General features: G+C 33.4%; 1 protein-coding gene across 14 annotated transcripts in view; it reads left to right on the top strand.

Annotated features, from left to right (window-relative positions):
• Positions 1-16,957, top strand: part of LOC123529953 (MYCBP-associated protein-like) — a 75,544-nt gene that overhangs the window by 40,750 nt on the left and 17,837 nt on the right. For 10 of the 14 annotated variants that reach the window (XM_045310591.2, XM_045310588.2, XM_045310590.2 and 7 more), the window contains 8 exons: positions 6,396-6,550; positions 7,206-7,315; positions 7,639-7,697; positions 8,617-8,723; positions 9,425-9,599; positions 10,252-10,371; positions 10,910-10,973; positions 12,699-12,746. In XM_045310591.2, the coding sequence (XP_045166526.2) occupies positions 6,396-6,550; positions 7,206-7,315; positions 7,639-7,697; positions 8,617-8,723; positions 9,425-9,599; positions 10,252-10,371; positions 10,910-10,973; positions 12,699-12,746 (838 nt within the window). Of the gene's footprint in view, positions 1-2,501; positions 2,874-5,733; positions 6,100-6,395; positions 6,551-7,205; positions 7,316-7,638; positions 7,698-8,616; positions 8,724-9,424; positions 9,600-10,251; positions 10,372-10,909; positions 10,974-12,698; positions 12,747-16,957 lie in introns of those variants that run through there. The other 4 variants (XM_045310582.2, XM_045310587.2, XM_045310589.2 and 1 more) reach the window with 3 other exon arrangements.

Below are 16,957 nucleotides of genomic sequence, written 5' to 3'. Positions count from 1 at the left end.
TTTATGGCCCCTTTTGTACTTAGAAAATATCAGATTTCTTGGTTAAGTTTTATGTTTAGGTCAGCTTTTCTCCTAAACTATCAAAGCTATTGCTTTGAAACTTGGAATACTTATCACCATCATAAGCGACCCTGTAATGCAAGAAACATAACTCCATCTTGATTTTTGCAAGATTTATGCCCCTTTTGGACTTAGAAAATATCAGATTTTCTTGGTTAAGTTTTATGTTTAGGTCAACTTTTCTCCTAAACTATCAAAGCTATTGCTTTGAAACTTGGCAAACTTGTTCACCATCATAAGCAGACCCTGTACATCAAGAAACATAATCCATCTTGCTTTTTGCAAGAATTTTGCCCCTTTTGGACTTAGAAAATCAGTTTCTTGGTTAAGTTTTATGTTTAGGTCACTTTTCTCTAAACTGTCAAAGCTATTGCTTTAAAACTTGCAACACTTGTTCACCATCATAAGTTGACCCTGTACAGCAAGAACTAACTCCATCCTGCTTTTTGCAAAATTTTTGGCCCCTTTTGGACTTAGAAAATATAGATTTCTTGGTTAGTTTTATGTTTAGGTCACTTTTTCTCTAAACTGTCAAACTATTGCTTTAAAACTTGCAACACTTTTTCACCATCATAAGTTGACCCTGTACATCAAGAAACCTAACTCATCCTGCTTTTTGCAAGAATTGTGGCCCCTTTTGGACTTAGAAAATATCAGATTTCTGTTACATTATGATTAGGTCAACTTTTTTTCTTAAATTTTCATAACCTATAACTTGTTAAAACTTGCAACAGTTTTTCACATCATATTGACACTGACATCAAGATTTACATAACAGCTAGCTTTGCAAGAATGATGCCCCTTTTTAGACTTAGAAAATCATTGGTTTAGGACAATATTCTTATTGACAAAAAAAATTCTATGAGCGTCAGCACCGCAAGGGCTTGTTTAAATTGATTCTGCAGTTAATATAAACTTGTGTAAATAATAGTTTCAATATACTATAAAAGTTTTAAACAACTCAGAATATGGAAATCATAATTATAAATCTTGGCTTTTATGAAAGATAAATTGTGACAATTTTCCTCGATTACAATAATTATCATATAAATTGTAGGAGAAATTGATTACGTAAGACTTATGTCTTCATGACAACTCTGTAAACTTAATTTTTACTGTTGAAAAATTGAAATTGCAGGCAAAATTTTGCTGTAATTTGCAAGGATATTAAATGTTAAAATACAGGCAGGAAATGGCTAAAAATGACTGTTTTTATTATTAAAAAAAATATATAAAACAGCTAAAAGAAAGTTTTTACTTTATTTAATGGATTGGAATAAGAGTACTGAAAGTGTATCGGATTAAATCAAATATTTATTTTTGGAATTACTGCTTATAATAAGGTCTTTGTTGATAAATGTTGTTTCTATGCAATAATTTTATTGAATTTGAATTGGTATAATTGATACAATATAGTTTAGGTGATTAGTACTGAATTAGTTTATTTTGAATTAGTTATTGTTGATGTTGGTAAGCGTCAAGTTGAATATTAAGATTTTGTTCCAAGTAAAAGTTGGACAAGAAAAAATGATTTTCAGAATTAATTTGCAACGAAAGGTTTTTGTCTGACATTTTGCCTGTGTAATCTCTAGAAAACTGACAGGGAAGCAAAGTTATATAAACTTTCTATTAAACCTAAGAATTCAGATTGCATGATATTATGTAGACTGACTATAATTAAGTAAGCAGGTACATTGTCTTGATAGGTTTGCCTTTTGGAAAAGTAATACCATCTCCAGTTTCAATAATACAGACTCACCAATTCAGTGTCTGTAATATAGACTTATCAAGTCAGTTTCAGTAATTTAGACACACACATTCAGTGTCTGTAATAATAGACTCATCAAGTCAGTTTCAGTAATACAGACTCACCAATTCAATTTCAGTAATATAGACTCACCAAGCCAGTGTCTGTAATAAAGACTCACTAAGTCAGTTTCAGTAATATAGACTCACCAATTCAGTGTCTGTAATACAGACTCAACAAGCCAGTGTCTGTAATACAGACTCACCAATTCAATTTCACTAATATAGACTCACCAAGCCAGTGTCTGTAATAAAGACTCACTAAGTCAGTATCAGTAATATAGACGCACCAAGCCAGTGTCACACATGTACACATACACACATTGAACAAGTATTTTTCCTAGCAACAAAGGAAGCAAATGTCATGAAAGTAATTAAAGATTTACCAGCAAGGAATCTTCTGGATTAACAAACCATATCTATAATATTTCCTCAGATAAATCAATTATATGAGACATATTTATTATTGAAGTATGAATAATTTATAGATTTCCAAGAACATTTTATAAAAATTCAATGACATTTTATTGTCCTTTACAGCCATACAGTATTGATATTATCTGTCACTGGCTCACTGGCACTTTCTCCTGTTATTTAAAACAGTTTATATGAAAAGGGTTCTTATTTTTCTACAAAATGTGTTTTTTTGTTGTAAAATTTCAAGCATTTGCTTGTATTTAGTTGTTGTTGAAGTAAATACGTTGATATTGAGTTATTTGTTCCATTTTTGCAGTTCTAAACTTGATAGTTAATCAGAGTTTAGTTTGGATTAAGATGGATTAGCATATCAGTCAGAATTGGTATTTTCTTATATATGCATTAGGATATAACCCGTTTATAATGTATGAATACAGTAAGGACTAAGAACGGTTAATTACTGGACAAGGAAAACAAATAACTAAAAACAATGAGTCGTAGAAATAGCAAGGAAGTGTCAGCGAAGTTCATGCTGCAGACACCACATGGTAAAGACCGTAGAATGTCTATGGCTTCAGTACATGGTAGAGGTAAGTGTTACAGGCTTCTTCGCTGAAATAAATATGTACATGTATAATACTAACTTACTTTTCTTTATGGTTTAATCAGTTAGTGTTGTTTTGATACATTAAAGGTTTTAAAGAAGATCTTTGAAGTCTTCATTTCGAGACTGTTGAATTCATAGATTTTGTTAATTTTTTAAGAGTTAGTCGCATAAGCTATATGAAATTGTATTATTTGCTTTTCTTTATGATGGATATTGTAAACCACTAAATGTGATTTATTAATGTCTTGGTCATTTGTCAGCCAGCTTAAGAAATGTTGCAAGTTTAGAAAGAAGTATTTTCTGTGCATGATATCCAAGGACCTCTAAATGTCTGGTATTTTAGTTTCTGCCCTGTGTAGTTGATATTCATTATGTATATAAATATCTGTAGAAATTCTGAGGTTATTAAGAATGTCTTTTATGCTCCTTTCCAGGTGTTTAATACCCAGGAGGTGTAATATTGTCTGTCATTGCATCCATCTGTCTACACACTTTCTTGTGTACTCTATATCTTTCACAGTTTTCATCCAATTCAAATGAAACTTAGTATGCTTTTTCAATATGAAGTGGACATGGGCCTTTTGTCAGGACTGTAATGTCTGGTTATTGTTTTTTTTTGAGTTATGCCCCTTTTTGGACTTCACCATAATTATTATAACTACATCTGTACATTATGTACTTGACTTTTCCTACAGTTCTCATCCAATTCAAATGAAATTTGGTATACATCATGAATATGAAGTTGGCAAAAAGCAAGCTTGAAAGTCATTGGTCAGTGCACGACCATCTTGTTAACTTTTTATTACCTAAAAAGTTTCACTGAAATGCAACTTCCTTGAACATTAAGCCTGTTATTACCTGTAAAACTTGTTATTGAAGTGCTGTCTGGAACTGCGATTAAACTTGTTATTAAAGTGCTCTTTGGAAATGCTATTGAATTTATGGAACTGCTATTAAACTTGTTATTGAAGTGTCCTTTGGTACTGCGATTAAACTTGTTACTGATGTGCCCTTTTGAACTGCTATCAAACTTGTTATTGAAGTGCCATTGGTACTGCTATTAAACTTGTTATTGAAATGCTCTTTGGAACTGCTATTAAATTTAGTATTGAATTGCTACAGCTATTGAACTTGTTATTGAAGTGCCCTTTGGAACTGCTATTAAACTCATTATTGAAGTGCCCTTTGGAACTGCTATTAAACTCATTATTGAAGTGCCCTTTTGAACTGCTATTAAACTTGTTATTGAAGTGCTCTTTGGATCTGCTTTCAAACTTGTTATTGAAGTGCTCTTTAGGACATCTACTAAACTTGTTATTGAAGTGCTCTTTGGATCTGCTATCAAACCTGTTAGTGACATGCTCTTTGGAACTGCTATTAAACTTGTTATTTAAGTGCTCTTTGGAACTGCTATCAAACTTGTTACTGAAGTGCTCTTTGGAACTGCTATCAAACTTGTAATTGAAGTGCTCATTGGAACTGCTATCAAACTTGTTATTTAAGTGCTCTTTGGAACTGCTGTCGAACTTGTTATTGAAGTGCTCTTTGAAACTGCTATCAAACTTGTTATTGAAGTGCTCTTTGGAACTGCTATTAAACTTGCTAATGAAGTGCTCTGTGGAATTGCTATCAACCTTGTTATTGAAGTGCTCTTTGGAACTGCTATTAAAGTTGCTATTGAAGTGCTCTTTGGAGTTGCTATCAAACTTGTTATTGAAGTGCTCTTTAGAACTGCTATTAAACTTGCTGTTGAAATGCTCTGTAGAATTGCTATCAAACTTGTTATTTAAGTGCTCTTTGGAACTGCTATCAAACTTGTTATTGAAGTGCTCTTTGGAACTGCTAACAAACTTGTTAAAGAAGTGCTCTTTGAAACTGCTATCAGACTTTTATTGAAGTGCTCTTTGGAACTGCTATTAAACTTCTTATTGAAGTGCTCTTTAGAACTGCTATCAAACTTGTAAGTGAAGTGCTTTTTGGAACTGCTGTTAAACTTATTATTAAAGTGCTCTTTGGAACTGCTATTAAACTTGTTGTTGAAGTGCTCTTTAGAACTGCTATTTAACTTGTTAGTTAAATGCCCTTTGGAACTGCTATTAAACTTGTTATTGAAATGCTCTTTGGAACTGCTATTTGTAATAATTTGACTTTGTGTCTTACTGTTTAATGGCAGAAAAAGGGAGCTGCAATGATAAATCTTAACTAGTTTGTTTTAACAAAATTTGATACACATTTGCAGTTAATTCATGTCAGCAAAACTTAAGATAGATAGATAGATTCATTTGACAAATACCATTTCTTACATATTACATACATTATATTGAAGATTTTTTCCTGTCTTTGCCTCTTTACTTTGAAGAACTTTCTTCAGTTTGGATACAAGTGAAATTTTGGGTGAATTCAAGTGAAGTTTTCACTGAGTACTAGTGATTTTTTGGATGTATACAAGTGCAATTATGCAATATACAAAAATTAATGTAATTGTAGGTGAATACTAGTAAAATTGTGGGTGAATAAAGCTGTGGGTGAATACAAGTCAAATTGTGGGTGAATACTAGTAAAGCTGTGGGTGAATACAAGTAAAATTGTGGGTGAACACAAGTGAAATCATGCTTGAATACAAGCAAAATAATGTTAGTATATACAGTTGCATACAAGTGAATACTTATATTTGTTCATATTTGCAACTCACAAGTTCTGAAAGAAAAAAAATACAACAATTAGAATTATCTTAATTGGTAGTATTTGGTTACCACAAGATTGATTGTAAACATGATATGTTATCTGCTGTGAGGCAATAAATTGTGCAAGCAACATTCATTGCCATGGAGCTACAACTGCTCCATTGAACAATAGAATAATGATATTTATCTTCTTATTAATATAAATGGATATATGGTAGACTGTATTAGCAGATTTATGTTTTACTGATTACAGTATAAATGGTTTACAAGTCTAACATTTAACTTTATGCAAATTATTTAGACTGGTTTGGCACTAACTTGAGTTGTTATCAGAGAGCGGGGGATAAATGATTTTTAGGATATGTTGAATATTAGTGTAGAAATAACTTGCTTTAACTTTAATGTATTTTGCCACAAAGTTTTGTTGGAGTTTTATTTATTTTTTGAAAAATTTGGTGTTTGGTGTTTGATTTTTATTTATTAGATGAAAAATAAAGCTTTGCTATAAATTATACGAGATGAGCCGTAAGTATGATAGTGAGGTAAATTCGTGTATTTTCAACGGGAATAAAGAGCATAGTTAAATTTAAGTGTGAACCAATTAGTATTTTATTGAAACATTTCTACAGTTAAAAGACTAATTTTGTATATTTAATTAAATGGAATATTCACTGCAGATTTTAAATTTGGCGTGTACAGTTTCTTATCTTTTATTGAGATTTCAGTAAACTTTACTGCATTTCATGCATTTCATGTATAAATGAACTTCAGTTTAGACATTCAGTGAGAGACAAGTATTACAACAGCATTTCTTTTTGCAGATAAATTGAAGAATCGTAAGAGAGATGGGACCCCAGACAAGTCGGGAACCCCTTCCCAGGATGCAATGCCAGATGAGGCAGCAGCATCAGCTCGGAATGTTATCTGGAATGAGGAAATTGAAAAACTGCAGATAAAAGATGAAGAACTAACTAAGGTGATGTCAGAATTCTCTTTTGTACTTCTAGTATTATGAAGCAAAATTTAAATGAAAGGACTCCTAAGTGTATTTGACAGATGTTAATAAACCTGTTTATTGTAGCTCAGTATTTCAACGAAAAGAAGACAAGTTTTGGACTGTATTTCTTTTCATATGCTTGTTTTCTAACTTTTAACTGAAAATCAGTTGATTATATTTTTAACATTTTGAGATTTAGTTTTGTTTAATCAGTTAAACACAATCCAAGCAAAGTTTAAGAGCAAATGAGAGACAAAATAACATGTTATCAAAAGAGGACAACTATCTTACCTTACTGACTTGTTTCAAGTGTTTCGATAAAAAGAAATTCAGAAGAAATAGACAACTTCCATGAAATTTCTTTTCCATATGTAATACTGTGGCAATTTTCATGACTTTAACTATTTCATGGTTAGCAGCAATATCCCTGGTGTTAAGAATTTGAAAAACATTAGTGTTTGTGTATAAGGACGTGGCTGTAAATTAATAATCACAAATATTTTTAATTAGCGGGTGACATTTTCCAGAATATTAGTGAAAATAAAACCATGACAAATATTGCCCTATCTACACTAAACCGTACACTTTATTTTTCGGTTATGGCGTAAGGCAATATTCTTGGTTTATATATTAGGTTAGAGAACCCCGACCTCCAGAAAGTGACAGAAAAACTCCAACAACTGAAAGACTTACTGTCAGGAAGTTAAAACCTGCTGAGGAACTCAACAGACCAAGACCTAAAGTGTGAGCTGGTTTTCTTACCACTATGCACAACCTGTATGTTACATGAGTTACAACTAATTCGGATATTCTCATCCTAAAAAATTTTGTTTTATTCTTGTATGTTTTTTTTTTCCATATACTGTTCCTAAACCTTTAACATCTTGTTAGTCAGTTACTACATTTTAGATGTTTTAGTCAATGAGAAAAATGACTTACACTACCTAAAAGATACAATTTTATTTGCCTTGATTATTTTAAAGTCTTACACTAAAAAGGGAGTTGAATTATGATAATGTCAAAGGTCACATAGTCATGCTGTAAATTTAAGTTTTCTGTCTTCACAGGGTTACTGTTGCCAAGCCTGCCCCACTAGATGCTGATGTTAAACCTATGGACCTTTCAGGTAATTAACATAATACTGTTGAAACTATGGATCTGTTATGCAATTCACATGGTACTGTTGAAACTACGGATCTGTCAGGTTCACATCAAAAGCTAGAAATAAGCCATATGACCTATAATTCTGTCAGTGTGATGTTAAACCTATTTAAAAAAAAACCCCACAAAATATGATATTGTTAAAACTATGGACCTCACAGGTGATTTGTATGGTTCTATTAAACCTATGAATCTCTCAGGGTATTCACATGGTACTAATGTACCCAAAGACCTTTGAAGTTATTCGCAGGTTACTTGCCATATGTTTTTCCTCTTCAATACTTATGTCTTTATCTGCACTTTTGTAAATATTGGTATATTGTATAGTTTGAAGTTTAAAAGCTACTTTCATTTTGATATATCATTACTGTTTTTCGAAGACCTTATATGTCAGTGTTGGCACAAAAACTTTCAATTGTGAATTTCGACAGCGGTAGATCATTTTGTATGAAAAATACCAGAGCTGTCATCATAACCAATTTGAAAGTTGCTAAAATACTGTTTGAAAATATCAAGAACAACAAAAACAACAACAAAATGTATTTTGGAAAAGTGACCAAAAGCAATGTACCAGATTTTTAAAGAAACAGAGTACGTACTTTGTAGCACCATCTCCATAAATACTGCAGTCAGTAATCAAACGGAAAGATGCTAAATAATCACTTTGGATTTTTGTTTTTCTTATTTTTTGTTTCACAAACTCTGTAAGAAAGAAATCAGTAATTTAATTTTTGCATCTTCTGAAAAGTCACCCAAATTGACGTACACATTTTCAAAGAACAGCATGATTTGCAGTATATACAGAATGGGCCTGCCTGGCTATCTTTGCAAATAAAGGTAAGATATTTGTTCAGGTAGAAAACAGTTTGTGTGTTCTGTTTCAGGTTTTTCTGGTCCTAGATATGATCCAGCTGGAAATGTAATAGCACACAGTATTCTGGGTACCTACGATGACTTTCACAGAGAGGCTGTCACTCGTGGTGATCTTTTGGTAATATATACACTGTACACAATTCAGTTAAATTAAGTGTAGATCTAGTAGTGAGGAGTTATTAAGTCTCACCTTGCAAATACAGTTAACGTGCGCTAAAGACCAGCTATAATCAGAGACCACCTGGCTCTAAACCCTTATCATGCCAGACATGATTGATTCTGCCTTTGCGACCAGTGTAGGTCATGATAAATCTGCAGATCCGTGCAGTCTTATCATGACCTGCACTGTTTGACATTCAGTCAGTATCTTTTTGGTATGCACCCCTTTTAACAGTGAAGTTCATTATAGCTGGGTAAGAGTTATCACATCTATTATCTTTTCTGATATAAGAAGTATTTGCAGTAGGTATATTTTAATCTTTGAATAAAGACTAACTGCGAATAAAGACAACTTTTTACCTCTCCTGCAAGCTTTTCCTTAGTAGATATATATTTCAAATAAACAATTTGAGCTTGCATTTTCAGTTCAGATGTTTGAACAAATAATACTGGATAAGATCCTAGACTGCAAAAAATCTGTAAGTTCTTGGCTTTGTTTTTTACTGGAGATGTTGTCAGTTTCTTGCAGAGAACAGGGTGGACTATTTCAGGAATAAAGGACAATCAAGTATCCAATGTTAAATGAAAAATGGCATTTAACCTTATATCAGTAAATGAAAATGTTTTTATATAACAAAACTTTAATCATATTTTACACAGGATATTCCTGCAGTAAGGAAAGAGGACATGCAGCCAACTGTTCCCACCTTGAAGTACGAGAAGAAGAAGCGTCGTCATGACGACGACCAGTGGGGACATAGCAACGAGAGCAATGCTTTGCGCAACTGGCAGTTGAAAATGCTTGAAAGGAAAAAGCAGCAAGGATATATCTCAAGTAAGTAAATGTTTATTCAGGTGGTAATGTACTGTCATGTAGAAACTGAAAAACTTTTTGTCAGCAACTACAGTAACACTATCTTCACTTTGTCAAAGACTGGCAACATTTTGTTTCAGGAAAATGTCAGAAAACAACATTAGACATAATCTTACATCTTAGGATTTGAAAAACATTTAACCTAGCAGTATAATAGTGCATTCATATGGTTATGGAAATGAATTTCATTTTATAAATTGAAGCTGACAGATTTCTATGTTCTGGTGCCAGTTTTGTCAGTGAGTTTAATGTTGGAAAAATAGCAGAGGGCTTTTAGCTAATAATTCTGCCGAACAACAATCTCTTTACATTCAAACTTCATCTGAGACGCGCCATGAGAAAACCAACATAGTGTGTTTGCAACCAGCATGGATCCAGACCAGACTGCGCATCTGCGCAGTCTGGTCAAGATCCATGCTGTTCGCTTTCAAAGCCTATCTGAATTAGAGAAACCTTTAGCGAACAGCATGGATCCTGACCAGACTGCGTGGATGCGCAGGCTGGTCTGGATCCATGCTGGTTGCAAAGCCATTATGTTGGTTTTCTCATGGCACGGCTCATCTAATGATGTAATACTTTCCAGTATAATCACAGTAATGGATGTGTATTTCAGAGTTACTACAGAAGAATCCAGAAGATCTGGCAATGAACCAGGCTGACAACTACCGGACAATCCAGGAAGACAGATATATCGTAGACAGGACTATACCTGCTGTTGGTTATGGGAAAGGATGTATGTATGAAGGATATGATAAGGATATACATTTCTGCAAAACATACAAATTACCTAGATAGTTTTCCTTTGAAAGTGACTACAATTTAAAGCAAAAGTACTGTAGAAGCACATACATTGCTGGGTCAGAATTTCGCGAATTTGAAATTTTGAGTATGTTTGCAGGATTTAATATTCGCGAAATTGTAAAAATGGTCACTACTTGAATTTGAATTATACTAAAGGTGAATATTTGCGCGAGGATTTATTTTCGTGAGATGCAGGGCCTCGCGAATATAGCGAAAATTAAACCCTTGCAAAAATTTCTGCTTTTACAGTATTCAAGACCATTATACCTTAATGATTTATTTAAGGTATATTTAATTTCATTTTAGCTGTGAAGTTCATTTTAAAGTCTAATAAACTTCTGTTTAATTTGAATTAACTAACTGTATTGTCATTAAATCTCAGTTTGCAACATCAAGCTAACCTGAGCTATATATGTTGAAGATAAGTGCTTAACTTACACTATAGTAATATGTTATTCCTTAACTTTCAGTTCGTGTTGGTAGTGAGTTCTGGAAGCAGCAAGAAAAGTTTGGTGATGATCTGACTGGTGTACAGTAAGTTTTGATTTTGTTACTCTAGCCAAAATATGTCGACAGTTTTCAGTGAACAAGACCTGGGTTATTCTTGACTCATATTTCCAACTGCTTAGCTCAATAGGGACAGCCCAGATCTATGGATCACTGGGTCATGAGTTTGATACCCTATGAGGTGTATGTTCTCCATGATAAATGATAAAAGACATTGTGTCTGAAATAATTCTTCCTCCTCTATTCATTCATGTAGGAAAGTTGGCAGTTACTTGCAGAGAACAGGTTTGTACTAGAACAGTCCAGGAACACTGGTTAGGTTAACTGCCCGCTGTTACATCACTGATATACAGATAAGAAATGGCACTAAACCCAAAGTAAAAAAAAAAAAAACCAATAAAAAAAAAAAAAAAACAAAAAAACATATATCGCCGTATTGCAGTATTTTTATTCTGTTCGAAATCTAAGGGAAGCAATTAAGACCTGCAATACTTATGCAGTCATTACCTTTGTGGACATTTTAGATTTTATTTTACAATATAAATACTTTTAGTTGTTTGTTCATTCAAGTAGTTGAAGTTTTGTATTTGAATTTTTGTTGAATGAGATTTCTTACATGGCCTTTAGTTATGAACAAGTTTATTTTATTTCAGAATTCCTTATTAGTAAGGACTTAGTGGTAGATAAAATTCATACAAGGGTCCCAATACCATAGCAGTTTTGTTTTTGCTTTCTTAAAATGTAAAATTCAGAAATGCGCCGCGACATGAGAAAACCAACATAGTGCGTTTGCAACCAGCATGGATCCAGACCAGCCTGCTGATCCGTGCAGTCTGGTCAGGATCCATACTGTTCACTAACGGTTTCTCTAATTGCAGTAGGCTTTGAAAGTGAACAGTATGGATCCTGACCAGACTGCGCGGATGTGCAGGCTGGTCTGGATCCATGCTGGTCGCAAACGCACTATGTTGGTTTTCTCATGTTGCGGCTCAAATGTTGTATATCAACAACTGCAGTGAAATTAGTGGCACAGGAACCAGGTCTTACTTGAGCAATTTATGTGATCATGCACTGGTTGTTTTTCTTGCACCACCATATTTTGGAAAATCTCCAAATCGTAGTTAGCTCGAGTATTTTGCTAATGCTCAGTCGACTTTTTACTGTACTGGAAATTAACAGTAAAAATGAATAGGTGCTTCAGTGAAATCTTAGAGCATTATGGAAAGTGTGATTTGAACATTGGTACATTTTGTTAGATAAAAATTATCAAATATATCTTAGACAACAAAACAATACTTAAGAAGCAAGGCATGGGACCTTTGTTAATACATGTATGTATATTTTTTCAATTCTTTTGTTTACTAATGTTTAGAATGTTTAGATTTTTTTTGCTTAGGCCTGTAGGTCATAAATAGCAGCAATTTTTTTCTTAATTTTGAAAATAGCAGAAGGTTGTAATAAGCTTCGTAGGAATTACTACTATCGCCTTGTAAGAAATGTACATTGTTGACTGTGTTAACAACTAGTTAGTACTTTAGGTGAAATATTGTAAGCTGTGGTAGTTTTTATACTCATTTTGACTGAGTCAGTGATGGAGAAAGCTGTATGTATTCATAGATAACCAGCAGTCAAAATTCAGTTTTAACGGGGCTGTAGTAGTTAACATTTCTATAATAATTTTGGCGTTCGCTGTTTTGTTGAGAAAGTTATTTCTGTGTTTTGTGTATATGTTTGATTATTATTTTATCACAGTCAGTGTAAGAAGCCTCAATGGATCCATACCCTTAGTAATGGGCACAGGTGATGTTGATGCCATCTTCCCTTTTGTTATTGTCCACTGCATGTTTCTTCATACATAGTGTTGTATACACATATAGTCAGAACAAAAACACGTAGTATAAATATTCTACAGTGCTTCATGATATAAGATAATATTTTGTAGCTGCTATATGAACAACTTGAATCAATAGATTAAGACATATTTTACAGCTTGAATAATTTTTTATCAAAATGGGATGGATTTTACAGCTGGAAATGTGATGGGGTTTAACAGCTGGAAATTTGAAAGATTTTACATCTGAAATTTGATAGATTTTACAGCTGGAAATGTGATAGTAGATTTTACAGCTGAAAATGTGATGGGTTTAACAGCTGGAAATTTGCGAGATTTTACAGCTGGAAATGTGATAGTAGATTTTACAGCTGGAATTTGATATATTTTACAGCTGGAAATGTGATAGATTTTACAGCTTGTTTATTGCTAATCATCGGTACAATCGGTTAAATAAAAGGCAGTGGCTAGAGAACCAGAATCGGTTCCCTAGACAGCAAATTTATTCATCTGGAACCGGTTCTCTAAGCAAAATACCATGCATAGGCTAGGGAACCGGAATTTTATTTCTATGCATAATGCTGCCGAAATCCACTTGTTTTCTTGGTTAGTGTTATACATATTATTATCTTAATTAATTTTACCATGCCCTTGCATTTATCTGCATTTACTGTCTCCAAAAGTGTACCGCCGCATATAGTGTCCGCCATATTGTAATACGAATTACTTTGCTGTTTTTTTTTTTTTTTTTTTTTTTTTTTTTTTAAATGTTATTTGCTTTAAACATGTACTATGTTTAAATATGAAATAATATTGATTTCTATTAGCATCATTACATGTTTATAGATGTACAAACTAATTTAATTCCCATTAAAACTTCCTGCTGATTCTTTGATCACTTAAAATACTGGTTTGTAACACCTCGGCATTTCACATTCAAAGATATGTGGTCATGCAATACAAATTAACAGAAATTACTTAATTTGTTTTAATTGTTTCTTTTATTTTATTGTACCTTTTAAGTTTAAATTTCAAGTTTATTTCGGCTTGCTCCAATGCCGACGATTTCCGCATTCATTCATACTAATTTATTTTATCATTCCAATATGGCGGACAGTATGCGGCGGGTACACTTTTGGAGACACAGTAACACAAATAAATGAAAGGACATGGCTTGCTGAAATGGTAAAATTAATCAAGATAATAACATGCATGATACTTACCAAAAGAAACGAAGTGAATTTCGATGGCTTTATGCATAGAAATAAAATTCCGGTTCCCTAGCCTATGCACGGTACTTTGGCTAGAGAACCGGTTCCGGATGAATAAGTTCTCTGTCTAGGGAACTGATTCCGTTTCTCTAGTCACTGCCTAAATAAAAATGATGAAAAATGTCTAAGACAAAAAGCAACACTTATGGAGCAGGCGTGGGACCTTTGTTAATATGTATGTTCTGTCAATTATCTTGTTTATTACTGTTTAGAACATTTTGAATTGTTTGCTTATCAAAAAGACACAGATTAAACAACAGCTAGAATGTATGGGAAGGTGTAAATGTATATTTCATACAGGTTGTCAGATTTATGTTATACTATCATTGAATATGGACAGATTTTCAGCAGCCTTTCCCTTACAGAAGCAAGCCTCTGTGGCGTACATGCTGCGTATTTGCTGAGTATATGCTGCGAACACAGTAGTACTCCAGAGGAGTACATTTTACATACACCGCATGCCGCGTACATGCCGCGTACTATTTCGACGAGTACACAGCATGTACACAGGAGGTCACTAGTACACTTCAAGTACGCAGCACAGACTCTGAAAATTTAAGGAGTACACTGCATGTACGCAGGAGGGACTTGTACAAGAAAATAGTACACTGCATGTACACCGCAGATACTTTGAAATTTGTGCAGTACACTTCATATACGCAGGAAAGACTTGTACAATTTCTTTTGGCATTTATACTTAGTTTTTTTTTTATAAGTTAAAGTCTTAAGTAAACTTCATATACGCGGGAGGGACTTGTTCATTTTCTTTTGGTGTTCATACTGTGAATTTTTTTAGGTAAAAGTCTGAAGTACACTTCATGCAGGAAGGATCTGTACATTTTTTTTTTTTTTTGGAAGCAAGAACTTGATTTCTGAGTAACTTTTATCTTAATAGCATAGAATAGTTCAGATTACCGGTATTCTGAACAATGAAAATTTGCCAAACTATTTGCAATGTTCATTTGTGAAACTTACATCTTGGTGATTTCTGAGCTGCACCTTGCATGCAGTGTAAAAATATATTTTTTTTTCATTTTGAATTAATCCTGGAGCTTTCTAACTTGGATAATTGAAAAGCCGTATTTGAACTTTGTTGCATTACATTTTGTAGTACATGAAATAATTACCAAGATAATGCCTCAACAGCGCCCGAATGAGAAGAATTAATAGCTCTCACTGTTATTTGAATACTCTTAAGCAAAACACCATTCTATCATGTTTTATAAAGGCTTTAATGCTCATTAAGGCCTCACCAAATTAAAAAGTTGTTTATCAGATTTGCCGCTCGTATATTTTCAGAACGTTTTTGGCTAATTGCGCTCGCCCCATTAGAAAAAAATCAATCCAAAATTTTTGGTGCGCTACTTTTTACGCTTAAAAGTGTATAAATGCTTATATAATTCCAGTCCTAGATTGTTCTCAGATGGATTTTAATCAAAATAAATACATACTACACACACATCATCTATAATAAATCATAACACTTATATTTAGTTGCATTAAAGTTGTTTCCCCTTGATGCAGTTACGCCATTTTCTTCAAATGTTTACCAAATTACATGCTACAAAATTGATTTATTTCATTGAAAAGTGGACGAAGAAAAGCATACTTATTTATTTGATAACATCAATCTACATTATTTTGGTAAGGGTAAATACTTATTGATGCATGTCACTTATCTTTTTTCTGTTATTTCCTGTCCAAATGATCAGCATTTGCATACGAAAGTTGGTGGGGTAAGGAATTTAAATTATCACAGCAGTTTCACCACAAGAGTACACAGCATGTATGCAGCAGGAGTACACAGCATGTACGCCGCAGGACTCTGGCCAGGAGTACACAGCATGTACGCCGCAGGAGTACACAGCATGTACGCCGCAGGGGTAGTACACCGCAGGCTCATTTGCATGTGAAAAGTGTATGTGCCGCGTACATGCTGCGTACTATTTCCCGCATACTAAATTCCTCCAGCGTACATCCTGTGTACTATGTAGTCCACAGCATGTATGCAGCAAGTAGTACACGGCAGAGCTCATTTTCATGTCAAAAGTGTACTACAAACGTACTATCGGTGTATGTGCGGTGTATGTGCGGTGTATATCCTGCGTACTATTTAAAGCCCTTGATTTCAGTACACATCATGTACGCATCATATACGCTGTATGTACACAGCAAGAGTACGCAGCAGGCCTTTTTCTTCTGTAAGGGTTGCTAACAGAGCTGCATGCTCAAATTTATGACAAAATTGCTTTGCTTCAAGGACTTTCCTGTTATTTTTTTAACCTTTGTAGGAGCAGTAGTGGAGAAAATTATGAAAAAATAATCACATTTTAAGGTAGTATACCCATAATGAAAACCTGCAAATTTTGTGTAATTACATTTTCTGGTATGCGCGGACAGTTGATCCAGAAGTTATATCACTGTGCCCATTACTTATGTATTCATCATTGTATTATCATGAAATTCATCACGTTGTTTGCTAATTCAATTCTGATTACATGGGATAATATTATTTTTTAGGGTTCTTTCTTTTTAAATACATAGATATTCAAAATATACCACTGACACCATTTCGCTGCATGCTTAAATATTGCTTTTTATAAGTAGAAAAAAACAAAGGCACTTGCTAATTCACATTAAATTAATGTAACAAATTAGCAATTTAATGTCATGAATTGATGTCTTTCTGGCATTTGCTGTTAAAACTTTTGTGACATCATCGCTGTTATGACTACCCTTGTAGTGCTAATGCAAGTTTTACTGCTTATTTCCACAATTATTTCGATATCTGACTAAAATAAAATCTTTGACACAAGGTATTTGCCATAACCATGCTTTCCATAATTGTTGATATCTTGAAAAGTATGCAGTATATTTTAATGATTTTTTTTTTTGGGTGGGGGTTGGGG

Source organism: Mercenaria mercenaria, chromosome 13 (assembly GCF_021730395.1).
Source record: "Mercenaria mercenaria strain notata chromosome 13, MADL_Memer_1, whole genome shotgun sequence".
Taxonomy (NCBI): Eukaryota; Metazoa; Mollusca; class Bivalvia; order Venerida; family Veneridae; genus Mercenaria; species Mercenaria mercenaria.
The sequence above is the reverse complement of the archived record's forward strand: the minus strand, read 5'-3'. Positions and strand labels throughout refer to the sequence as shown.